Source organism: Pezoporus flaviventris, unplaced genomic scaffold (genome assembly GCF_033815535.1).
Source record: "Pezoporus flaviventris isolate CSIRO_AGI_PZ_B2104156 unplaced genomic scaffold, CSIRO_AGI_Pfla_v1 ptg000013l, whole genome shotgun sequence".
In the NCBI taxonomy this organism is placed as follows: Eukaryota; Metazoa; Chordata; class Aves; order Psittaciformes; family Psittacidae; genus Pezoporus; species Pezoporus flaviventris.
The window spans coordinates 35,904,993-35,931,212 of record NW_026892561.1 but is presented as its reverse complement, the minus strand read 5'-3'; the positions used below and the strand labels follow the sequence as shown (position 1 = coordinate 35,931,212).

Genomic DNA, 26,220 nt, shown 5'->3' with positions numbered 1-26,220 from the left:
AATTAAAAAAAAATAAAACCAAACCAACTTCTTTCCAGAATGACAAAACCGAGTAAGGAAACATTTACAGAGAAGCTGTCATACTGGTTTTCTGAAGCGCTGCCCTTCTTGCATATACTCAGCCTGCAGTTCTAGAGGCTTTACCAACTAAATTAAATGGAGGACAAAGAAGGGAACAGATTCCCTAAGAGGAGGTCTTCCAGAACTGTGTATTTCTCCCGGTTGGGTGTGCTGCTCTGCGCAAGCAGCTGCAGCCAGAAATGGCTGCGGGGAGCCAGCAGCTGCTGCCAGGCTGAAAGGAAGTTTGTGACCCACCAAAAGAATTCCTTGCCTCTCGCTCAAACTCTCTGCACCAACTCACAGTTGCTAGGAACACTAGGCACACTTACTCAGCATTTTTCCCTTAGACAGGTTATACTAGAAAAGCAAAAGCAGCAGTGAGGGTCAGGGCAGGAGAAACTGTACTTGAATGTTGATGACTCCAGAGGGATTTTTGGCATTCTTCTCAGCTGTCGAGGTTCAGAAGTGCTCAGGTTACTGTCGGGAACTTCACACAGTTCTGTCAGAAAGGATGGATTTTGCTTTGGGGAAGCATGTTGTTTCTCCAAGAGCTACACCAGTGCTGAAAACTTTAGTAGTGCAAAGTGCTCCTGTCCTGTTTTACGTAGTGTGGAGCTCAACCACCATAGATGCAGGGTGTACCTAGGCGTAGTAAGTTGGAGACTTGATGAAGTACAGCACAGCTGCAGTGTGGTGTGTGTATTACCTTCAAAGTAAAACACAGTCAGCAAAGCAAGGAAACCGGCCCCTGTATTAATGGCACAACTGTTTTGAAGCTCAATTTGCTTTAGTCCTGAAGCAAAAACAGGGCCGAAGAGTAAAAATAGCTAAATATGCTATTAGCATGATGACAATTCCGACCAAGCTATACCAGATATCCCCATTCGCTTTCCACACCCATCTCGGTTATGTTCTGAGCTCTTGATAGTAAAGGAGAAGGTACTCAAAAGACTTGAGATCACTGCTTATGTCAAAGACCATCACCTTGAGCATAGTTCTATACACACAGGTAACATATCTTAATGTAACTCCCCAAAATTACAGGTAGTGGAAACTAAACACAGTCACAAGATGTTGGTGTCTACAAAAGGTCTGAACCATGAAAGTCAAATTCAGCCCTGATGTAAGCAGGTGAAGAAAATCAGATACATTAGTGGAATTGTATCTGCCTTTCACCCCTGTACAGGATGAGCACTGAGCACTTGCTTAACCTTGAGCATGGACCGAAGATGATGGGAATAATAATGCGCAAAGATAGCCAAGTGTCGCTGCAGGAACTATAAAAGCTCATAATTTCAATGCCTTTTTTTTTCCCCCTAAATGCAGCTAGATGGTGCTCTGCAGTTTCCAAATGCATTAATGAGTTTTTGTTAATTACTTTTGCTAAGCATTTTTATTTTAAGTTCTTACATATGTATTTAGAGGCAGGAGGTAAAAGAGTAAAAAAATATAAGTGAAGCAAATATATTGTTATAAAGCTTTTTTACAAATATAATCACTAATGTTTTTGTGATTCTACTCATCAGACATCCATTTTTATTTTTACAAAAGCCTACTCTATGATAGTATGTACATTCATCCTACTTTGGGTCTTTCTGTCTGCACAAGATGAAGTTACTAAGGTTCCAGTGGTTTAACTGGAGAGAAATTTGACTTACATATAGTTTGTACATAGGAAGAAAAGTACAATCATATTCCTTTTGTTAGAAGTCTGTATTAGTAATAAGGACCTGCCTCAAACTGCATTTTCTGTATATGAAAGAAATACCCACTTTCAATACAATTCTAATAACCTTTGTTTTGGTGAGTAACTGCAATAATGTCTATTATTGCTTTTTGAAATGTGATTTTATACAATGCCATTAAAAATATTTATTCTGAAATAAAAGCCCAGAAAAAAGCACCTCAAATTCTCAATCATTACAAACATGAAAGACCTTTTCTTCCATTAATTTTACTGAGATAGCATGTTTAAAAAATATTTAGCAAAACTAACATTCAAAGGCTGCAGAGAGAAAACCAAAATGCTGGCCATTAATTTGAGGTTTTCATGACTGTTGCCTCTAAAAGATGACAAAAACTCTGTGAGCTCATAAACCTGCTCTGATCATGCAGATCTCTATTTCAGACCTAAGGGTTTTAAAGATATATGTGTCCTTTTCTTTGCTACCCACAAAGTCTTCCAGAGGTCACTGAGATGCTCCGGTCTGTTTCATCAGTAATGTGTTTCTCTCAGTCATTCTCCTCCAGACTTGGAAGTAAAAGTGCATCACTCCTCATTTAGTGGTGGCTAGTCAACCTATGACACACCCTCTGCTACTCCACCTCAGAGGGTATCTTAGTGTGAGGATTTTCCTTAGGCTTCTTTTCACATTTTACACAAGTCACTAACATTTCAAAACATTACAGCAAGTTATGGTTCTTCAATAAATCATAGAGAAGTTCAGCCAATTGGCGTCATCAGTCCAGTAACAACTTCTGGTTACTACCTGTTACAAAAAAAGTCATACTGCATTTCTAAATACAGTACAAACAAACATTACCCTAAAATAACTACAGATTATGGTACAACCCCAAAGGCAAAAGGACTGATGGCATGAAATAGTAACTCCACAAAATTGCTATTTCCACAGAGGATGGAAGTAAGGTTGGGTAACCTGGGAAGAACACAAGGACACTGTATGAGCACACAGGCATGAGGTTAGGAAATCTAAAGCCCAGCTGGAATTGAATCTGGCCAAGAGAGTCAAAGACAACAAGAAGAGCTTCTGTAACTACCTAGGTGACAATAGGGAGGTTACTGAAAATGTGGGCATGCTGCTTTTCCTACAAGGAAAGGCTGAGAGAGTTGCGACTTCAGCCTGGGGGAGAGAAGGCTTAGCAGAATTTCTTCCATGTATATAAATACCCAAAGAGAGGGTGCAAAGAGGAAGGGGACGGGCTCTTCGTGGTGGTGCCCAGTGACAGGACCAGAGGTCAAACAGACACACAGGAGGTTCCCTCTGAACATTAGGAAACACTTTGTCACTGTGAGGATGACCAAGCACTTGCACAGGCTGCCCGGCAAGGTGTGGGGTCACTGTCCTTGGAAGTGACCCCATGGAAGCCATCTAGACATGGTCCTGGGCAACCAGCTCTGGGTGAACCTGCTTGAGCTTGTACCGGATGACCTTCAGAGGACCCTTCCAACCTCAACCAGTCTGTAATTCCGTGAATATTACCATTTTTAAAGGTACTTAGAACTGTAGCATTTACAAGGCCACCAATAATGGTGCTGTTCTTGATAAAAATGTACTTTGTTCACACTGTTCCTGAGAGAAATAGGTTATTTTTTTTTTTTTTCCTCTAAGGAAGCTGATAAATATGCCATGCAAAACACAACATCACTAGTAGAGTTGTCTGTAACAGAAGAAATGTAATTGCTAAAACTTTTTAATTCTGTAAGGCAGTGTAAGGGAAGTTACATACCTGTTTTGCATAATAAAAGTCCTAATATAGATCTGAAACTTTAGAACAATAAACAATACATCCACAAAGAATCATCCCTGGCAAATCTTCAAGTCAGAGGTGTTCATGTAAGATGTGAATGAAGTTTTATTTTAATCCTAAAACAATGGGTGTAAGTTACAGAGGTGGGATGAGACTCAGGAACAACTTTAGACGTTCTGACTTTATCTTCAGTGAAGCATGAGCATGGTCTCCTATGCAAACCAAGTTAAACTGCAAATTAATCTATGATAGTTGCTTTAGATTTATAAACAGATGCAGACCAGAATTTGGTCCTTACACTACTTTTATAGGTGAAAGGAAAGACACCAATCTTTAACTCCTGACAGATGACCATTTTTTGTTCTGTTCAATGTTATTTTAAACAAAAAAAAAGAAATGTTCTATTTATATTAGCTTTTTTGTTACCCTTACCTAAAACAGTGGTTAATCTTGACAAAGTTACAGAGCTACTAATTGTATCTGGTAAAAATTTGGATGCATTGAACTAAAGGCTCTTGAACAAAATAAGAGTATCTTTGGCATTACCTGTCGCAGTAACTCCTCCTGACGCATCCTAATTCGCTCCCTCTCCATCTGGATTCGCTGGAGCCTCAACTTCTGCTGCTGCTGTTGCTGTGTGGTCAGTGCACTAGGCATGTTCAAAAGCCCTGGCTGTGGAGTCTGGGGAGGACGACTCTGCTGTGACATGGCTGTGCTGGATGTTATTTGGTGCTGGTGATTCATGACTGTGGGAGAAAAAGTAAATCATGGCTGGTTAAGTAGAACTGTACTTTAACAAAGGGCCTAGGACATATACTACTCCTTTACAGTATAGAGTCATTAGAATTACTGTATTTCAAATGACTGAGATGACTACTTCATCTGGCAAGATCTGGTACTAGTAAATGATCAGTAAATGATTTTTCATATTTCATATGTGTATAAAACATGAAAGCTTTTAATACAGCAAGTATTTATATTCATCCTGGTACGTTCAAATACTTACCTAATGATACGTAGTAAATGACATGCAAGCTTTTTTAATTGAAAATTCCCCTACAGATATGTACCTATAATACGGCTGGTCTCCTGTTCCAAGGAACAAGGGATAGGACAAGAGCAAACAGCCTCAAGCAGTGCCAGGAAAGGTTTAGACTGGATATTAGGAACAATTCCTTCCCCCAGAGGGTGATCAGGCCTTAGAACAGGCTGCCCAAGGCAGCAGTGGCATCACCGTCCCTGGAAGTGTTCACAAACTGTGTAAATGAGGCTCCCAGTGACATAGTTTAGTAGTGGTCTTGGTAGTGCTGGGGGAACAGTTGCACTCGATGATCTTAAAGGTCTTTTCTAACCTGGCTGATTCTATGATTCTGTGCTAGCCAGCTTTCTGCCAAATCAGGTACTGTCTTGTCTTTGCATCTGGAGTAACACAGTTTCTCTGGCATCAGGCCAGCATAAAAACTTTGCCCTGCTGTGTTTGACAGAAATATTTACATGTGCTCACATCAGATCTAAATTATCTTTTTCCTTCTGGATGCTCCAGTATCACACAGGCCCAGCATGTAAAGACTGTGGAACCATTTGAGAGTACAGCTGCATATTATTTTAGCTTTGAGGCAAATCTAGCTCAAAAAATAATTCCAGTTTAAAAGCAGTCCTGCAGTAATATAAGCTTTTCACAGGTTCAGCTTATGTGTGGTCCACAAATAGCTGTATCTACACAAATGACATCATGCTTTCACATGTTCCCATTTATCACCTCCTTCCACACCCAGCTGCTGGTTCCTGCCCACATGCTATCCCTTCACTGAGCTGGCAAAAGCATTTTTGTGGCAACACAGCAAACTAAAAATTGTCTGGGGATTAAAAAAAGGTATTTTCTGGCTAGATCAGTTCCCAGCAAAAGTAACTGGGTAGCCATGAAACTGCTTATGTGCATCCAGTGTAGGAGTCCAGGGGAAAAACAATCTGGCTGCAGGAAAGCCAGACCAAAGCCAGCACTGACCAGTGATGTTTCAGTGGTACAATCCCAGAAAGGTTAGCATGCTGCAGTGCTGAGAGGGGAAAAGTAGGAATGAGAGGTAGGGGCAGAAATGAAACCTCTTTCATAATGGGAAAACAATATATGGACCACATTTTAAGATTCAGTGAATCTAGTCTTAATCACGTTAAGTAAGAAATATTTAAGTACAATTATATAAATTCTAGCAGTGTAATTCTGGTTTTAAAATTGCCAAAACCATAAGCACTTAGGTGCGACTTTTAACTCTTTTCATATGCATAAGTATGCACTTAGATTTCTGGCATGTTAATAGTTGAGTGAATAGAGCCACCATGCTAAGAATCCAGGCTGGCTGAAGAATTATCATAATATAGTAAATTCTCCACAAGAAAATGGCTTTCATCTAAGCAGCAAGTACAAATGATAGAACTGGGCAAAGTTAAGTAAAGATCAGTAACCTGCACAGTGTGTCTAGGATACACTCAGGGCTAGGGCATTGTCCTGGGTTCAGCAGTAGCAGTCATTTTTCTCCTTCTTGGTAGCTGGTGCAGTGCAGTGTTTTGACTTTCAGCTCGGGAACAGAGCTGATAACGATGTTTTGGTTTGGCCAAGGACTTTGTGAGCCTCATGCTCTGCCAGGGAGGAGGGGAAGCCAGGAGGAAGCAGAGACAGGACACCTGACCCAAACGGACCAAAGAGGTATTCCATACCACAGCACGTCATGCCCTGGATGTAACTGGGAGTTAGCTGGAAGGGCTGGGAGACTGCAGGGTTGGAGGAGGTATCGGTCGGAGCTTGGTCGGGCTTGGGGGGCGAGTTATCGGTCAGCGGGTGGTGAGGTGTTGTATTCTCTTCCCTTGTTATTTCCTTTATCATTATTATCATTGGTGGTAGCAGTAGTGATTTGTGTTATACCTTAGTTACTAAACTGTTCTTATCTCAACCCGTGGGAGTTGCATTCTTTTGATTCTCCTCTCCGTCCCTCCGAGAGCAGGGGGAGGGCAAGAAAGGGGGGGAAGTGAGCGAACGAATTACCTGACTGGGTTTAAACCACGACAGGCATGAGTTCTAGTACTGTTTGTCATGGTTATTTGTTGCCTTTGCTATATAAAACTCATAGAATCATGGAATGGTTTGTGTTGAAAGGGACCTCAAAGACCATCCAGTTCCACCCCCCTGCCACTGGGAAGGGACACTTTCCACTAGAGCAGGCTGCTCAAAGCCCCATCCAACCTGGCCTTGAACACTTCCAGGGATGGGGCAGCCACAGCTTCTCTGGGCAAGCTGTGCCAGTGCCTCACCACCCTCATAGTGAAGAACTTCTTCCTAATGGCTAATCTAAATCTACCCTCTTCCAGTTTAAAACTGTCCCCCCTTGTCCTATTCCTGCACGCCCCTGTGAAAGTCCCTCTCTAGCTTTCTTGTAGGCCCCCCCTAGGTACTGGAAGCTGCCCTAAGATCTGGAGCCTACTCTTCTGCAGGCTGAACAACCCCATCTCTCTCAGACTCTCAAAAATGACATTCTTCTTTATCAGCTGATCTGTACACATGTATCAACGGCTGAAATTATACATGCAAGAAGATAAAGACAACATGAAAACACTGAGAAATACTTCTCCCTGGGCTATGGCCTCTAATAACCTTCTAAGTAATTTCTTCTTACGGGACAGACAGAATATTTTGGTCCAATGAACTCCGTATCTTGCAGTTAATTATTTTTCTTTCAAGCAATCCGATCCATTGTTACATAGCATCAAGAAACTACAGGAAGCTCTGTACAATGAGTAAACATTCCCACACTTTGACATTAGTATAGAAATTATATCACTCTACATCTCCGACAATTCAAATATGCCTTATAAGCATGTCTTCTAAGAAACAACAACAACAAAAACCATTCTACTGCCAAAAATGTTATTTGCATCATATGGATTTGGTAAGGCTATAGCTGTAGAAAAGTTTTACAAGTTTCAGTACAGGAGATGCACAGAAGGCAATAGAATAACCAAAAGCCATCCTTATCCAATTTTACCACCTGCATTATTTGGCTCAGCTCCCCTTTCAGTGACTGCCTTTCTCCTCAGAGGTTTGTAGGTCTAAATCTCTGAACAAAGGTCCACAGAAAAACTGATTTGTTCAAAATTACCATTAATTGGAATGGCTTTTAAAGAACCTCACAGAGACAAACTTACTTAAGATCATTTGAACATACTGACACGACAATTTTCTCCAGCATACAATGCTTCAAGAAACAATGGAATTCAGGTAACTCTCCGTTCAGTTTGAATACCAGACACCTACTTTCATAGCAGCCCAAACTGGACAGACTCGGAAATACTAAGTGTAAGTAGTCATGTGTCTGTGCTTTCAAACAAGTACAGATAGTTTTATCAAGGTACCTGGATAGGGCATGTTTATGATAAAGTCTATCTTAAACCAGAGCATTAAATCCATAGGGTGATAAATTTTCTTTTTTTAATATAATTCAAAACTAGTTTATAAAAACACAGATGCTGAGGCCCAGGTTTTGATCCTACCAACTGCGTAACAGCATCATTCCATTTGATATTCTGAAGTGCAATCACAACATGCCCCATAAGGAAATTTAGGACATATGTGGTCTACTATTGTGAAGTCAAGTTTAGTTTTTGGGCATGTGCATGCATACATATAATGGACATTAAGTTAATCTAACCTAACTCAAAACAGTTAGGAAATAAAAATAGTATAAAACATGAGACTGTTAGGCTTTTTTTATATATATATCTATATATCTATGTATCTATCATAGAAAACAAAATGAAACCAAAACCTGGGACATTTTGCAGCACTTCCCACAACAACTGCTATATTCAGCTGCTCTAAAAGTATATCCTGTGGGTCAAAATGTTACATGTACAGTAATGAAACAGCTGACTCTGGGAAGTAGCTGAAGAGTAATTAAATCACTGCAGATTTGCAAGTACTCTTCTGCATTGGTTCCACTGAAAGGTACTGAAATTATTATGAGCAAACCTTCAGTTCATGTGTTAAGTTTTAGGACTTTTCTGTACTAGCAGTGCACATGTTCTGGTATTTGGAGAGTGCCACTAACAGTCACTGCTACTTTCCTCAGCACAGTGCCATTCAGTGATTTGGACTGAGTAACTCCATGCAGTTTGTGCACTAGCTAACACCCACGGGCACAGATAAATCACTCATAGGTATTGCATTTCCCTGTTTGCTCAGTTCCCTGTCACCCTCCTCACTGTGCAGGAAACAAGCTGACTCATTGACTTCACACTGACAGAAATTCTTGAGCTTGAGTGTGTGTGTGAACATGCACACATGCTTTCTTGCCTGCGACTGAGGCACCACACTAAGCAACACCTTCTCCAGGGGTTCAGGGCTGTGCTAGACAAGACAATACTCTGCAAACACGGTATCAACAATATAAAGATCTCCCTTTGTATACAGAACTGATCACAGAAGATAAACATGAGAAAATGGTGGAATGATTTTATTATCTCACTGGGAAAAGTGATCCCCAAAAGTAATACAGATGTAGCAAATATACTACAAAGACAATAATTTATGAGTTAATCTTACACACATGAATAATCCCTGACTCAAGACAGGAAACATTCATAGGAAGCATGACTGTGGCTCTCAGAAAAACAATGTAACTGACAGCAAAATGTCTTCCAAGTAACAGGGAAAAATTTAACTGAAACACCCAGGAAAATCATAGAATAGTTAGGGTTGGAAAGGACCTTAAGATCATCTAGTTCCAACCCCTTTGCCATGGGTAGGGACACCTCACACTAAACCATGCCAGCCAAGGCTTTGTCCACCCTGGCCCTGAACACCAACCAGGGATGGAGCATTCACAACCTCCCTGGACAACCTATTCCAGTGCCTCACCACCCTAACAGGAAAGAATTTCTTCCTTATATCCAATCTAAACTTCCCCTGTTTAAGTTTTAACCCATTACCCCTTGTCCTGTCATTACAGTCCCTAAAGAATAGTCCATCCCCAGCATCCCTATAGCCCCCCTTCAGATACTGGAAGGCTGCTATTAGGTCTCCACACAGCCTTCTCTTTTTCAGGCTGAACAGCCCCAACTTTCTCAGCCTATCTTCACATGGGAGGTGCTCCAGTCCCCTGAACATCCTCGTGGCCCTTCTCTGGCCTTGTTCCAACAGTTCCATGTCCTTTTTATGTTGAGGACACCAGAACTGCACACAATACTCCAGGTGAGGTCTCACAAGCACAGAACAGAGGGGCAGGATCACCTCCTTCGACCTGCTGGTCACGCTCCTTCTGATGAACCTAATGAACAAAACAGTAAGAGCCAGTAGTGGCTGAGCAAATATATGAGCTTCAGCTGAAAGAGCTGTGAATTAACAAGAGACAGGCTGATTGAAAACGTAGTTGAGGTAAGCACAGGAAGATAGTAGTGAAAATTCCCTGATCAAAAGACTGATCAATTCCCAAATCAAAAGACTGATGAACAGAGCCACTTTAAAATTTCTGGTGTCAGAGATACCCTTGGGTATCTCATAGTGTTGTGTAAGTGTACTGACTGTTGGAACCAGTCATTTTCAGTAAAAAAGTCTGTAATTGCACAAGCAAGGCCAGAACTTCTGATATTAAGCAATTCAAAAACACTGGATAGGCTCCCGATTTACCCAAGACAAAAGATCTTCCTGTTCATGGTGCTAAGAATAGCATCCAGCACTGATATCCTCCAGGTAAGCCAGCAGTGAAATACAGTGAGTTTTCAAAGTATTAACTATATGGTTTGTTCAGAGTGCAGATTAGTTTTATTACTTAGGCTAATCAGTCTTAGCTGCATCGAACAGGCATGGATCAGTCCTGTGCTACACCCAGTCCCAGTTAGAGGCAGCTTTATTACCTGTAGGTGGTGCAAATCCCACACTAATAAACCCTTCTGGACTCGTGGAAGAGATGCAGACATAACTAAACCATAAATAAACTAAATCTTTGTTTATACTTGAAAATCATTACTTAACATATGCACACAAAAATGACACTGTACAAATCTGTACAAGTTAAAACACATTAAAATATCCTAGACAGGGCAATTCCAGAAGTAAGTCTCAGTAGAGTATCTGATTCTTGCTATTATCAACCTCTAGTTCGTATATTGATTGGTTACAAAGTGTGCTTTTACAGGCAATTACCTGCATCTTTCTAGACATTTTCTTTACAGAATTAACACCATTAAAACCTGTGGTCACATTTGTCTCCCGTATAATTGTGCCACTTAAAATTATTTTCCTTTTTTTTTCTCTACCCTCCTCCCCCTCCATGTTTTCCAGGCACAAAACCCTAGGTAACACCAGGTGGGTTTTATCCTGAAACACTATCTACTTGGACACAAACGAGCATCCATACAGAATTCCAGTCTCCTCAAAATAAGAGTAGAAGAGTATGACAATATAGTTATTGCAGGACCAAGTCTTCTCAGTGCTTTTTCATTTTCCACCGAGTTCTTCAAACAATAAGAAAACAAAAAACCCCCCAAACAGTAAGCTGCTTTTCTTAAGGACAGAGGATTATCTTAAGGATAATGATATGCATGTGGAAAACAGAAAAATATACTACGTGGAATACCTTTAAGCATGTTTGAAGGCTCTGATATTGTCTAGATTTCATATAATAGTGAATCTTTAAATACAGTAGTTGGAATGAAAAGAATCCCAACAATGGAAAAATTAGCCCTCTGGTATATCCAGAAGCTTAGTTTGCAAAAAGTGTTCTACCTAACTGCTTTTCCTGGAACTAGTCAACTGAACCAGAGCTGGACTCCTGTCTGAGCAGTTCAGGAACACTGGTTTTGAATATTGCTAATAACTCTTCGTAAGGTTTGAATGAGCCCAGTGAAGTCAAAGGAAAGTCCTGGGTCAACTCCAGTGAGCAACTTAACAATACAGTGACATTCTACAAATCTCTATTCCTTATGATATAATCATATGGCACATTTATCATGCTATTTATGCAATTTTATTAACGTCTGCTATTATTTATATTTGAATTCTCAATTTTTATTTGAATGCTATGCAGAACATAATGGAGTTTGGGTTAAAAAAGTAAAACCTACAGTTCATGCCCCAACTACACTACCCAGTATGAATATTGATTTCAGTACAATGACACTTATCTAATGAATCAGTGATGCTTCAACAGATCACAGCCTTTAGGCCTGTGATCTGAGGAGTCTTAGGACCTCTGGACTGTTTTTGAGAGGTCAAAAGGTAACTAAGGATAATCAGCTGGTCTTCAGAAAGCTTAAATTCAGTAGGCAGGGTTTGGCACTCCCGTGTAACATTTCTAAGGTTCTGCAAAGGAAATCGGATATAATACAGCAGGTGAAAAATATTCACCATTACAGCAGACAGACTCGGGCTGGACTTGAATTCAATTCTCTTGAGGAAAAATAAATTTATTTTGCAAAACAAAGTAAGTCTCTTCAATAAACAGACATTACACAATTTTCCAGCTTGAATGAAGGCAAGTAAAAACATGGAGCCAGGTTCCAAACATGGATTGTGTGGTTACACTTTCACTGCAGTCCATGGAATTACAACTATTTAGTTCACATCTCAAATCAGACCTATGTAATCTTCTATTGCCAGTTAGATGGGGGAAAAAAAATGGCTTTTGTTTGCTTTTGAATTAATAATGATATTCTAGTGAATTAGGTTTTCTGACATTGCAGGAGACCTTTCTGTTGATGACTTTCCTAGATATATACTAAGCAAGGATTGTTCTGCAGGCAAGAGACTGCAAGTTGCAGAAGTCAAAACAGGCAAGTGTAAATTGTTTCTAATGTTTCGAACTGATTGTACCAACTTTTATTATTTTAGTGTCAGAAGTTTCTGGATGCAACTGTGGATCTTTTTCTCTACTCTGTTTATAGGCAGTCCAGAGCCTAATTCATATGAACTGGCCAGCATACATGAACTGGCCAGCATCAGGTGTCACGCAACACAGTCTGATGAAAAACAAATGTCTATAGAGTTGTTTTTTCTTAAAAAACAAAAAAAAAAGAACAAACCCAGCCATGTTACAATTTTGACTTAGTCACGACATTGTGAAGAAAAAAGTCTAGGTTCCCCTCCTTTTCTCTCTTCGCTTCTGCCAACAAAGAACTGCTTGTTTCATTTATTTCCCAGAAACAGCATTAGCCTTCCAACAAGGTCAGCAAAAAATGCTGCTTTTCAGTTCTGGCGCATTTTGTTCCAAAAATCTGTAAAGTATTAAACCAAAAAGTTGTACTATCCCAGTGCACAGAGACTCCTTTATTCAGATTTCTGGGCTGAAAATAGCTATACAGAAATTTCTCAACAGTTTCAACTGTTAAGTTCTGTGATGTTCACTTTTAACTAATCTTTCCTGTCTTCAATGACTCAAGCTTAAAAAAAAACCCAAATGACCAACCTGCAGGTGCAGCATCAAAGCTACAGTTTAGCAGGAAGTTATTTAAAAGATTAGAGATTTACTTTGTAAGCACTGTAAATCAGTAACAACAAATAAGTGAGGGCTGTTTGGTGAGACAGCTTTAAAGCTAGTGACCAATTACAGATTATGATTATTATTTTAAATATTTATTAAATTATTTTTATTTTTGTTTCAGGCAATCTTAAGCTTTTGCATTTCATTCACTTTGAAACTATGGAAAATGACACTCCATTCTTGCACTGGCGCATGTTTGGATTACTAACCTTGAAGGGAAACGCTTAGACAAACAGGAACTTCTTTTGTGTTAAAATTAAAAATTACCAGACTTTGAAACAATACCAACACCTCTTCTGAGCACATAAACCTTTAACATTTCAGATTTACTAGACAGACAGTTTCTGTTGTCCTTTGAGATATCTGTATATAATTTACCAGATACTGGAGTCAATTCCTGTTAGTTACTGGGACTATTAGCTACTGTCTTTAAAACATAAAAAAAAAAAACCAAAAAACAGAACCAAAAAAACCCCTCCATCTAAAATCTGCCTGATAAATTACTTCTTAGAGGTTTTAATTGCAAATGACAAAAAATGACCCCATCCCACCCACGTTCTTTTCCAGAGCTGTGTCATAACTCTCATTCCCACAGAACATGCAAGTACTCCACAATGCTTTCAGCTCTCCTCTACGTGTTATTTCACTAACCAGAAGCAAGCACCAAAATTATTCACACTAACCACAAAAGAACTGTGTCCACTTCTTCCAGGATGTCCAGTAATTAAAAATGACCTGGAATAGGAAGCCTTTCCACTGTGCAGGTGGTGTGAGGTCATGGGCTACACTGTGGGAAAAACACGTTCCTCTCACTGTGACATGTATGTAGCCAAATTTCCAGGCAATGCAAACTAAGCCTTGCAAAATCTAGACCATTTCATGTATGTTAGTTATCACTAAAATACATACCGACTGTTTTTAAACGCTGTGGGAGTTTCTGTGTTATCTCCAGAGCCTCAGTTTGACACAGTAACCAAAACTGCATTTTATCATCCTCAAACAATGGTAGCTACTCCTCTTTTATCATGGCAGGATATGGAAACTTTGGTTCATGTGTTTATTGCTCTTAGACAGGATTATTGCATTGTTTTATTGGTTGGATTTCCTGGCTGATTAAGAAAAATGAAAGCAGACGCAAAGTGTCATAACTCCCAGTTGTATCCAGACCCAATTAAATACCGTTAGCAATGCAGTAGAAAGCTAAACTTTTTGAATTCACAGACAAATTTCTGTAACAGTTGCCAGAGTAAAAGGCTCTTCAAGTTAAATTCTATTGTGTAATATATGTCTTTCACCTTAGAGAACCAGCGTATTTATTCCTGTTTGTACCACTTGGGTCATGCCTGCTGGTAGACCTTGATGAAGTAGGTTTCTAAGGTTAAGAATATCTTTCTCTTCTTCAGTAGAGAAAAACAAATAAAAATCAAATAGCTCTTCATCTGGGATTTGACACAGTACGTTAATATGGTTGAACTCTCAGGATCCATGCATACACTAAACAAATTAATATTGGGCTTTCCACTGTTTTATGCCTGAATTGCTTTATAGAAATAAATATTACCAGCTTCTACCACAGATGTGCCATGATTTATTTTTCTTATACTCTGCATTTACACATGATCTGATCAGGTGAAAGTGCAACCAAAAGTATATTTAATATCCTTCTCGCTCTGCCAGAAATTTTTCTCTGTTCTTAAGAGTATATTCCACATTCCGAAACTCCACCACCCCATGTTGATGATACATCATTCATTTTCCTTATGGTGCCAGTCTCCTACTTGATGAAAGCGTGAGAACTGCACCAGGACCCCCTAAGGTGGCACAGAGATTTTTCAAGACCGGACTGCATAAAGCCCTGAGCACCTGGTCTGATCTCACAGCTGACTCTGCTTTGAGCTACAGGTTCGGTTAGAGATCTCTCAGGGCTGCTTCCCACCTGAATTATTCTGTGATGTCTACAGCCTTAAGTTCTGCCATTCCCCAACCCTCAAGCATGTGTGGAAACTCATCCAGCTTCTTACCTCAGGACAGGCACCTTTACCTCTGCAAGCTCAAAACATTATTTACCTTAAGGCAGCTGTTCCTCAATTCAGTACATCTGAATGAGTTCAGTTTCTTATAATACCCCCTTGGAGGACACCACTAGCAGATAAAAAAGCAGCAGCCTGTAAATAAATTAAAACAATGTCTTCTAGATGCTGATAGAGTATGGAACACTGGAAACCTCAGGAATTTTAACACCAAACATTTTTATGATTGTTTTTCCTGATTATATACATACTGGTAAGTTCATCTTGACAGAACCTGAGAGAACACATAGTTACAAGGTATTATGTCAGTGTTCAGAATTAAGAGTGATCTGGGTATATTTTCTGAAGACAAGATTAGCTGGGCCAATAGACACTACTCAAGAAGATGCTAATTTATCAGTTACAAAACCAGGTTACCAACCATCATCATAAAACAGCCCAGGTTAGAAGGGACCTTGAAAGATCATCTTGTCAAACTTATATGCAAAATAATAGATTATAAGGGAATAACCAAAGAGGGCAGGAGAAGATGACTCAGCTCTAATGCATAAGGGATCTACACAAGCATCTTTCTGCTTGTCTCTTTGCTTCACTCCTTATCACTTCTTCCTGAACAGCCAGCTCATACATAATTGCAGCTTTTAAAAGCCTTTTCTCCCATCAATCACATCTCCATGCAAAGCCTGACAAGTCACACAAGTTCTGTTGTGTACCAGAAGTGGAAAACGCATTGTGGTAAACCCAGGTATGTATGTCTGTTATTGCTGGTGCTGGACTGTCCACTGTGAAGAGAGTCAAAGATGACAGTGGTAGCCAAGCACTAGGAAGTATTAGGGGCGTCCAGCCTGGTTGGACTTCACTGAGTTTTGAGAGATCAAACACACATTTAAACCACATTTTCTAGACAAATAAATTGAAAGCCCCTATCCACACCCAAATAAACTCAAAGGCATTTTGCAAAGTGGCAGAATGACCAAAACTCTCAAACCACCAAACTCTGGACACTACCTAACACACAGCCCAGTCACTCACAGAGGACCTAGAATAACTGTGCCTTGCAGTCTGCAATTGGTATTTGTCCTAAGGACTAAATTCTACAAACAACTGTACCACAGAGCCTATTCTTTTTGTATAAGGAACTTCTGCGTATAAATTCAAGCTAATTTATACAGAAGAGATAAATAGTATGAGAGGGGCTTATTATTTTATGTCAAAATAAGTTGCAAACTGTTAAACTTGAAAAACATCTAAATGAAGACCAGATTGTGCTAACCAAATGGATGAAGAGCACAATCACAAAAGAAATCTTTTAAAACAGTCTGAAAGAAGGATGAAAATAACAATGGTTTTGAGTGTTGCATAATGTGGAATAAAGACTACAAACCAAGCAGTATTTAATTAAAAATTGTTGCAAAAGAAATTTTTATAAGGTTCTGATTTTTTTCCCCTAAGTCTTGCTACACATAGCCAAAAACTACCCTCCAGCATCTTCTTACACCAGTGATTGCCATTAAAGCAGAATAGCTTCCCAAGCTTGGACTTTGGCACTCCCAGAGAACAATTCAGTCATTTAAGTCAGAGAGTAGTTTGACCATTAGCTTAGCTGCACTGCAACTGCTCTCCTTCCTTTCATTCACACAAAGTCCATGGAGCCTGGTCTCCTAATTCAGGGACCTAGGTTAGATGTCTAAAATAAGGGTGTACAAACACCCTTCCTCCCACATACAGTCTTTGTTTCTACCACATTAACAGAATTGACTTGTAACAGCTGAAAAAGACTCTTTCAGAATGGGCAGGAAAAGAGTACATGTGCAGATTCAGCACCAAAGTAAATAGGATTTAAGAAGTACTTATAAAGATGGAAGAAATACAGTGCTGAGGTTATGAGAAAACCAGTATGTGTATCTCATAAATAGATACCATAAAACCACAGCAGGAAAAAGGTAGAAAAATACAAAGGATTTTTTAAAGTATGTCCAGTAATTTCAATCAACTTTCACTATATGCTTCTCTATGTCTCAGGCACAGTCATACTGTGAATTGGTATCATTTAGTCACACTCTGTGCTTTTGATAGAATGTTTGTAAGTGCCTTTGTACACTTCCAGCAAATACTGTTGAAAGGAGTTTATAAAGCAAATCAACAAGCTGTACAGAACAGACCGTATTTTCCATCTCTTCAGAAGAAGCATAGCAAGGAAAACACATGTGTTAGTAATTAGAAGTGCAGACTAGTATGCAGACCTGGAATACTTGAATCCTTTTAAGTGGCACATCTTCAAAAGAAAAACTACTTCTAATTCCTACAGTACCAAAAAACTCCAAGGCAAAAGAGAAATGCCCAGACTTCATTTGCTAAAAAGTTACAAAATTATGTCCAGAAGAGTGGCTTAACTGGGTATCCAATTTCTATTTCCCCCTGATGTCTCTAAGATGTTGGCACAATCGCTTCTGGCTTGGAGGTCAGACTGCTAGACCAACAAACTGCTCACTTCAGTGTCTGAGACCCAAGAAGGCAGGTTCAGAAGTAACACTGTTAGCATCACAGAAGAGCAGAAAGACCTTGCCTTTTGACCAAGTTAATTTCAAAATAGAGACATTCTGTTTCAGTACTGGAAAATGCACTCACATGTATTTTAAACTGTCACACGAAGTATTCAGAGGCTACCGTATTCTGTTTAGATTCTTGCAATTTTCTGTGTGTATATATATGTGCACATATATAAAAAACAGTTTCTAAATTAAATCTTTTTAAATATATCTTTTAATAAAATAGGTCACCTTGGTGTGTTCAAAAAGGTAGATTGGAATATCAGGGACTGTGATGATGAATTTAATAGTATGGTGCTCAAAATGCTACTAAGCTGTGCAAACATATTTGCTTGTCCCAAAGTGTCACAGTATGCTTTTCAAAAGCCACCAGAATGAGGAAAACCCCACCAAAACATATTGACAAAATACTTTCTTAATTAAATAAATATGAACGCTGTGGAAATATTTACATACTATTTCTAGTGGGCAAATGTTTAGGGAATTCAGTCACAGATCTGAACCATGCCAAGCACTGTATAAATATCTACCAAAAAGTGGAACTTCATCTATAACTGCAAAGGTTACTGAATGAAATACAGTCTGAAATACAGTTTGAAATACAGTTAGATCTGTTTGATGTAACAGATTTTGAAGTCTTTGGAAATGCCCCTGTTGGGCACTTGAAGTCCCTTCAAGACTCTTAATTAGGTGTATGCTTCTATTTCTAACCCTCTGTATCCTGAGAAAGACCCTCCTCTAAAATTCACTATAAAAGTATTTCAGTACAGGATTTGGTTTTTATTCACTTCTGCTGACAAACTGGGGGAAAAAGCTTGCTGTACACTGTCCTGATTTATGGTACCTCCTTTATTTTATCATTGTAGAGAATGTAAGAGATGTAAACATAAGATGAGGAGTTGGTATGAGCAATAAACCCCACTGTCCTATTGGCCATTTCAGAACTGCTATGAACAGATTGACCTAAACGCAGCCGCGGTCGGAAGTAATGTGCACAGAGCAATTGTTAGCTTTACCATGTAGTATAAAACAATGCAGTTACAACCTAACCTTTCAAATTTTAGCACAGTTTTCTTGGTAGGTGAAGGGACAGCCCTGATGAACCACACTGCAAATGAATAAACATGAAATCATGAGACAAATGTATCAAAAATTAACCTGGACAAGAATCAGGCCTGTGTTTTTAAAACTACGTATTTGATAGTTCTGTGATCTCAAGCCTGTAAACTGACCTATTTGTTCCTCATTTTATGGAGTGGTGGAACAGTTAAAGCAGCAGATATTAGGAATTATTTGTAATTCTTGATTACACATGAGAATTTTTTCTTCCATTTTTCTTCATGTTTTCTTTAAAATTGTCAGTGTTTTCACCACTTTATTTTCTCTAGGGTTCATACCTAGCAAAATCAGACAAATGAAAACTAAATTAAAGCTCCAAGTGCTAAACAGGTACAGTGACAAAACCACACTGTTTATAGAAAGTCTTCAGGTAGTTCAGACTGCAAAACAGACTTTTTAGTATTTTGCAGATAGTTTCCAGTGCAAAACCTAATTATGCAAAAAAACCCAAACCAAAAGCCTACCATCATAAACGAGCAAGCAAACCAGATACAACCTCTGATCTGAATAAACACAGATTATCTATCAGCACACTGTACAGTCAGCTTTGAAAATTATGCAGTGGGTTTGTGGAGGCTTTATACCACCTCTGAATGAAAAAGCACAGGAAGACCTTATTTTATTGTTAATACTACATTAAAAAATTGTCAGGAAGACTCTAAAATATAATGTGAGGCATGTTAGAATTTCACCTCAAACAGTATGAATTCACTTGCTGCAAATTCCGCAGAGGGAAAAATAAGAAAAGAAAGTGGAGAACATACTGGTAGGTCTCACAGCAGAATCAGAGCTAAGCAAAAAATACTTTGGGAAACAAATTAGTAAAAGGTGTCTCTCCTTGCTCTTTTTATTTTCACCACAGAGATGACATGCAGAGATGACTCACCAAGATTTGGCTGAGACATTGCCATAGATCTCTGTGGTACTGGTGTGGAAGTAGCTGCATGATGGTGGCCCATGTGGTTCAACGGTTGGTTCATAGTTTTTCGAGGATCTTGCCATGTTGTAATTTTCTCTATGTGACTGAAAAAGAAAAGATAAAACACAAGCTTAACACAAAATAACCAAGTATGTTATATTCATAGCTTGGCATAAAGTCACGAAAGTCCTATTTGCTTCTCTTATGCCATGGTTTTCCACTCTTCTGATCTCACTCTACGTGAAATTATGAATCATTGTAATTTATTATTCTGATCTTCTGTCCCTGCCATTTTAACTTTTTTATGTACTACTGTTGAATAGCTACTATTACTTGAACAATGCATGAATTCTATTATGATACTAAAAATCTGTGATACACACTCATCTTCCAGACTATTTAATTATCCACTGTAAACCCTCATATACTTATATTAGTCTGAAATCAATGGAGTAGTACATAAATCTGCATGAGATTTTACACAAAGATAAAGTGTGATCTCTGTATAACATTTTAACACAGAATACAGTAGTAAAAGAACTATGGTTTTGTTGCAACTGATTGTTTTTGCTGAAATGCATCAGTTTTGAAAGAAACTTATTAGGACAAGGATTTTAAGGATCAGCATGTAAATTCTATTTGAAGCAAGAAAAGAAAGAGGAACTATCTTAAAGCAATCAATAGTCTGGTATCTATCTAGGGACTGCCTGGTTCTGTCTCCAGCATTCACCCAGCTGAATAAGCAGGCTACTGATTACTGGCTGGACTTTGATGGGTTTTTCCTCAATTTGTTTTTTGTTAGAAAAAGTATAAAGAGGTAAGTCTTTAAGAAGAACATGTAAAGAATAAAAATTTAAGCATTCTCTGTCTGGAAAACTATTGCAGTACAACTTTCATAAAAGCATGGTCTAACATCATCTTTACTGAACACAAACCCATCACAGCTTTCACCTACATTACTAGCACTGCCATTACTGCTATAAGCACTCCACACCTTCAGGCTCAGTTGATCAGCTGCACCGCTTCACATGCAAGTTCCCATCTATTATGATGTTACCACATCCAAACTCTTTTTAGTAGGCCTCTTGTATTACCAAAAAAACGTGAATTACAAGCAGGAGTAAAAACCAGACAAAAACGCCAACCTGAACCATTTTTCAGTTCTTTAAAAAACTGAAAGTCTTTGTAGAAATTTTCTTTTCCTAATATTTTACATTTAATGTACACTTCCAAAACTGTAACTGAAGATCACGCTTTCACTTCAATGCTTGTCTAAGACTCATCCTTTAAGCTTTCAAGTTGCCTCCTTTCTTCACAGCTTCTAGAATATCTGTTATTATTCATAGTGAAACCACCCTCCATTGCTTCTCCCTAGCACTAAGGCACCCTCACTGAAAACCTTTATTATATTTTAGCTTTCATTCTTTTTACCCATACTTTTCAAATCTAAGAATTCTTGTACCCAGTTCAGTTAAATGATCTTTTTCCAAAATTAAAAAATGTTATCCTGAATGAAAGATGCTGCTAGAACAATAATTTGGGCAATGTTTTCTGTTAAGTCCTAAAGGAGATGAAAAACCGTTTCACTGTTTTGGTTTTTTGGCATTTTAATTCAAATAAAGAAGCTACACTTACATGAAAGCTGTAAATTTTGGAATATCAACATGCAATACAAAAGATTTTTTTGCCCAGGCAGTGTGAAACATGTTTGTAAACATGAGTTTTAGTGATGTAATTAATACTGTCTTGATGAAGCTTATGTAAAAACATTTCTCACTTTACAATGCTGGTTTGGGTTTTTGGTTTGGGTTTTGTTTGTTTGAGGTTTTTTGTTGTTTTGGGGGGTTTTATAAAAACACTGTAAAATTTAAGCAGAAAGCTTAAAATTAAATTAGACTTTTTTCCCTGTAATGTTACTCTCTTAAAAAATGAAAGCACAAATACCTGTTAGGAAAACTTAAAGCACAAGTTAAAGTATTTATGAAATCAGTTGTATTAAGCAATCTGTAACTTGTTTGAATATATTCCTCACTCTAACTACAAACCCAAAACCTTCCACTAGAACTGTCAATTATGTATGGCAAGTGATAACCAGAAGTGCTCTTAACAAAAAGCCACACTAGAATACCAAAATGGTCAACTTCAAAATTCTGTTGTGTTATCAAAGTTCTTTTCAGCAGGAAGCTCTCCATAGCTGTGGACAAAGGGAACTCCACACCACCCACCATCTCTGTGTGAAACTTATCTCAAAATACAGTTTGATGTTCATGTTGTTTTGCTGGTGCCAGGACATGTCCTATGAGGAATGGCTGAGGACTCTGGGTTTGTCTCATTTGGAGAAAAAGAGGCTGAGGGACAACCTTGACCTCATTGCTCTCTACAGCTTCCAGAGAGGGGGACATGGAGAGGGAGGTGCTGAGCTCTTCTTCCTGGTACCAAAGGACTGGATATGTGGGAATGGTTCAAAGCTGTATCCACCAAGGGAGGTTCAGACTTGATATAATCAGGAAGCATTTTTTTACCAAGAAGGTCATCAAACACAGCAAAAGGCTGAAACACTGAATTCACCAGAAGTTTTACAGATGCCAATGGAAAATAGGTCATGCTCTTCATTTTGCACAGATACTGCATGGCAGATATTTAGGAAAGAGCATGGTATCAGGAATGCTTGGTTGCAGCTGGCAGTCCATTACAATAATTATTAATTTCTTTGTCTTACACTTTTTACACAGAGCCATTGGGTTGACTTTATTGAAACTGTAAAAACAAAAATAAATCATACAGGGTTTAGGTAACAGCAGTCATTAGAAATGTCCTTCAGCAATTCAGTTTATATAGCACTGACAGTAAAATTATCAGCTCAGCAAAACTTGTCAAAGTAATAACTTTGAAAAAAATTATATAAGAACAGTATCATGTTTAGTGTTATCCTCAGTATACTTTAAAAGCCAAAGGGTCAAGCAATAGTTACTCTTTTACAAAAACATTTTTCATAACACCTCCTGTTGAAGTACTTGGTTTCTGATCACCACATTAGGATGAAATGAGCAGTAACTCTGTGTCTTGGGTTCAGCAGTAGCAATCATTTTTCTCCTCCTTATTAGCTGGTGCAGTGTTGTGTTTTTGACTTTCAGCCTGGGAACAGCGCTGATAACACTGATGTTTTTAGTTACTACTCAGTAATGTTTACTCTGACCAAGGACTTTCTGAGTCTCATGCTCTGCCAGGGAAGAGGGGAAGCTGGGAGGAAGCAGAGACAGGACACCTGACCCAGACTAGCCAGAGGACTATCCCATACCACAGTATGTCATGCCCAGTATATAAACTGGGGGCAGTTACCCAGAAGGGCCAGATCACTGCTCGGGTCTGACTGGGTATCGGTCGGCGGGTGGTGAGTGGTTGTATTCTCTTCCCTTGTTATTCCCCTTATCATTATTATTCTTGGTGGTAGCAGCAGTGCTTTGTGTTATACCTTAGTTACTGGACTGTTCTTATCTCAAACCTTGGGAGTTACATTCTTCTGATTCTCTTCCCTATCCCTCCGGGAGCAGGGGGAGGAAGAAGGTGGAGGAATGAGCGAGCGTTTGTGCGGTTCTGAGTTACTGGCTGGGCTTAAACCACGACATTCTGTAAAGGAGCTTTTTTCCACATTGTACCAGAGGACAATTTTTCATCCCTTTCCTTTTTTTAAATATGCCCACTTAAAATGTCCTGCCTACAAAGGATTATGAGGAAGAGATCTGTCATTTGCTTTCCCTGAAGTACACGTCTTTTCTGATTTACCAACATACTGAGGCAGTTGGCATTAATCCAAGGCAACCAGCATCAAGCCAGCACAAAGCATGAAGAAACACATAATCTACAATCAATACTAAGGAAGTATTTTCTAAGTTAGTGTCTTTCTCGGATGTATTTTTATTGCCTTGCAGATTTTCTCCTTTTTCACTTGAAATAAGAGTTGCAAATTTAAAAACACTCCATCAAGTTTTAATAAATTCATAAAACCTATTCTCACATAAAAGTCATGACAATAAAATATTAAAATGTTCTGCAAATTGCTATCAAAAGCAACCAGACATGAAACTGTACCTGAAAAATAATACTGCTTTTGTTCAAAATCTGTTTGATCCTTCTGATTGAGAAAACAATCCATACCCGAGTTACACATGCAAGAAGCATGGCAATGACAACCATTTAGCAGAGCTTCCTAATTTACAGAAGAGCTGAAAATTGATCAAAAATTTAAGGATCATAGCCCTTAAGGAATCCAGCTGAATTTAAAATAAAACAAAACATGGGAATTTTATGTGTAAACATGATAACTCCTTAGCAGCCATTGCCAAGACCCAGAAGTGGCCTTGCTTACCCTCCTTGGGACCATCCTGGCAGTGTATGAACACATCTTCTTCATTAAAAAAACATGCAGACAGATTGTCTGAAACAGAACCCTCAAATATGGCATTGATATTATGATTCAAGATCAAGTAATGACTGGCTGTTGCTACAATTTATTACTATGACCACTAAACCGGTTTGGTTTTATCCAGTTATTAAAGAAAAGGCTGTTAAACATTAGACAATGCTTATTTAACAGCTTAAGATAGTAGAATTGAAAACCCAACATTCTCTAAAATCACACTATGATTCTAAAATAAAGGGCTTGGTTTCAGGACAGAAATGCCTCCCCCACTCTTACACTGCTTATATAAATCTTGCCCCTTGATTTCTGTACAGGTATCAAAAAGGTTACATCAAACGTTTGCAGAAGCAGGTACCGGGTTTGTTCCACTTAAATGTATCGGATTTATACTGGAACAAAAGATTTTGGTGCAATACCTTTTTATTTTTACAGAAGAATAAAAGAAAATGTATCAGTGACAGGAATTAGCCTTTTTTGAGATTCTTACAGCCTCCTGGGTATCAGAACTGAAAAAAATTCAATTTGGAACACCCTATTTCTATTAAAGGCCAGTGGGTAATACATTAAACATTACAGGTAGATTTCAAACACTAAAATGTAGAATACTACCCTAAAATTATGGACCTTCATCACTAAATCCAATTCAAAGACAGTTACCTGGGTACGCTTACCAAATGACAGGCTGCTCCCATCTGTAACCTTGTTGCAAATGTTCAAGTAATGCACACCCTGTTTGAGCAGCCAGATCAGATCTGGTCACAATGAGCAGGAGTGAGAGTACCGTTTAGCTCTGAGGTTTTGTTTAAAAAGTATGATACAATTTGATCTTGGTGAAGCTGTGATTTCATGACTGGCTGAGGACAACCCAAGTCCATGCTGCTGCTGAGAGGGGAAGTCCCACGTCCCCAGCCGTGTGTTCTCAGCCCTTTTCTTGGCTTGACAGTAGTGATCCTGTAGTCATGCAGCCTGCCAAATCAGGCTAAGCAAACCCTTACAGCTAACACTACTGATTTCTTATTATTTTCTGTTTTGTGATTTGTTTTTTGCTGGCCTCTCATCCAACCAGCTATACAGCTGCATGATGAAGGGAGAGGAAATTCACAGGCTTAGTGGCGGAAGAGCAACATTGCTAATTATGAAACCACACCCTTTCACCATTTGTTTCCACCCTGGAAAAAAAAATAATGTCCCTTATACATGTGAAATTTCAATATAATCAAGACCATTTATTCAGCTCTGCAATGTGTATCTGTACACAAGAAAGAAAAACACTACAGAGAGCACCCCTAAATATCCTTATCTGGGATTCTATCAATCCATCTGTTCCTTGGTTTATTATTTCCAAAACTGTTAAACCCAGGATTGTTTTCTTGGCATAGATCAGATGGCCTACAACAAGACAAAAAACAAAGCTTTAGACAAAAGCAAGTTACATGTGATAGAAATCTTGTCTTCATTGCTAAACTGTACCTCATGGATGACCTGCTTGTAAGACAGTAAAATCTGTACTTTTTCCAACATCTGAGCTCTGCCTGGGTACTGGGCAGAGAATAAAGCATTAAACCCCTGGTCTAAGTGTCGCCATGGCACTGACTTGCATACTAGTTTTACCCACTTTATCAATGAAATTATATTGTTATAAATTACTTTACACATTAACTGTGGTTTTCAAGTGTCTATACAGAAAGATAACCTGTTACATTACATTTGTCTAAATTAATAAACACCACAAAAATATCTTTCATTCAGTCCTAAGAGTTATATTCTGTTTCTGTAACTTCTAAGAGGTTTTCACTTCCCTTGAGAAAAAAATATTTTTCTACAATGCTAATCTATGCTTTTCGTTTTTGCATCGTTTTCTGCAAATGCCAATAACATTTTTGTTTCAAAAGCTTTTCGTAAAATAGCTCCAAAGTTATACATATAATAATTTTTTTTTTCCCCTGAAAGGCAGGGGGAGAAGAAAATAGGAGACGGAATAGTAACACATCTTGGTTTAAAGATGTGTATGAATAAAAACAAATGCTTTCTGTAACAAGTATTATTATACTTTCTCAACCAAAGATGAAGCTGAAACTCAGTGTAAGAACAATTCTGAAAAAGACTGATT

At 38.6% G+C, this 26,220-nt stretch overlaps 1 protein-coding gene across 1 annotated transcript in view; it reads right to left on the bottom strand.

Moving 5' to 3' along the window:
* The window catches only part of WWTR1 (WW domain containing transcription regulator 1), a 65,530-nt gene that overhangs the window by 7,974 nt on the left and 31,336 nt on the right, over nt 1-26,220 (bottom strand). The window contains exons 2-3 of the mRNA XM_061452774.1: nt 19,658-19,794; nt 4,096-4,295 (exon numbers count right to left, since the gene is read on the bottom strand). Of these exons, the coding sequence (XP_061308758.1) occupies nt 4,096-4,295; nt 19,658-19,794 (337 nt within the window). The remainder of the gene's footprint in view (nt 1-4,095; nt 4,296-19,657; nt 19,795-26,220) is intronic.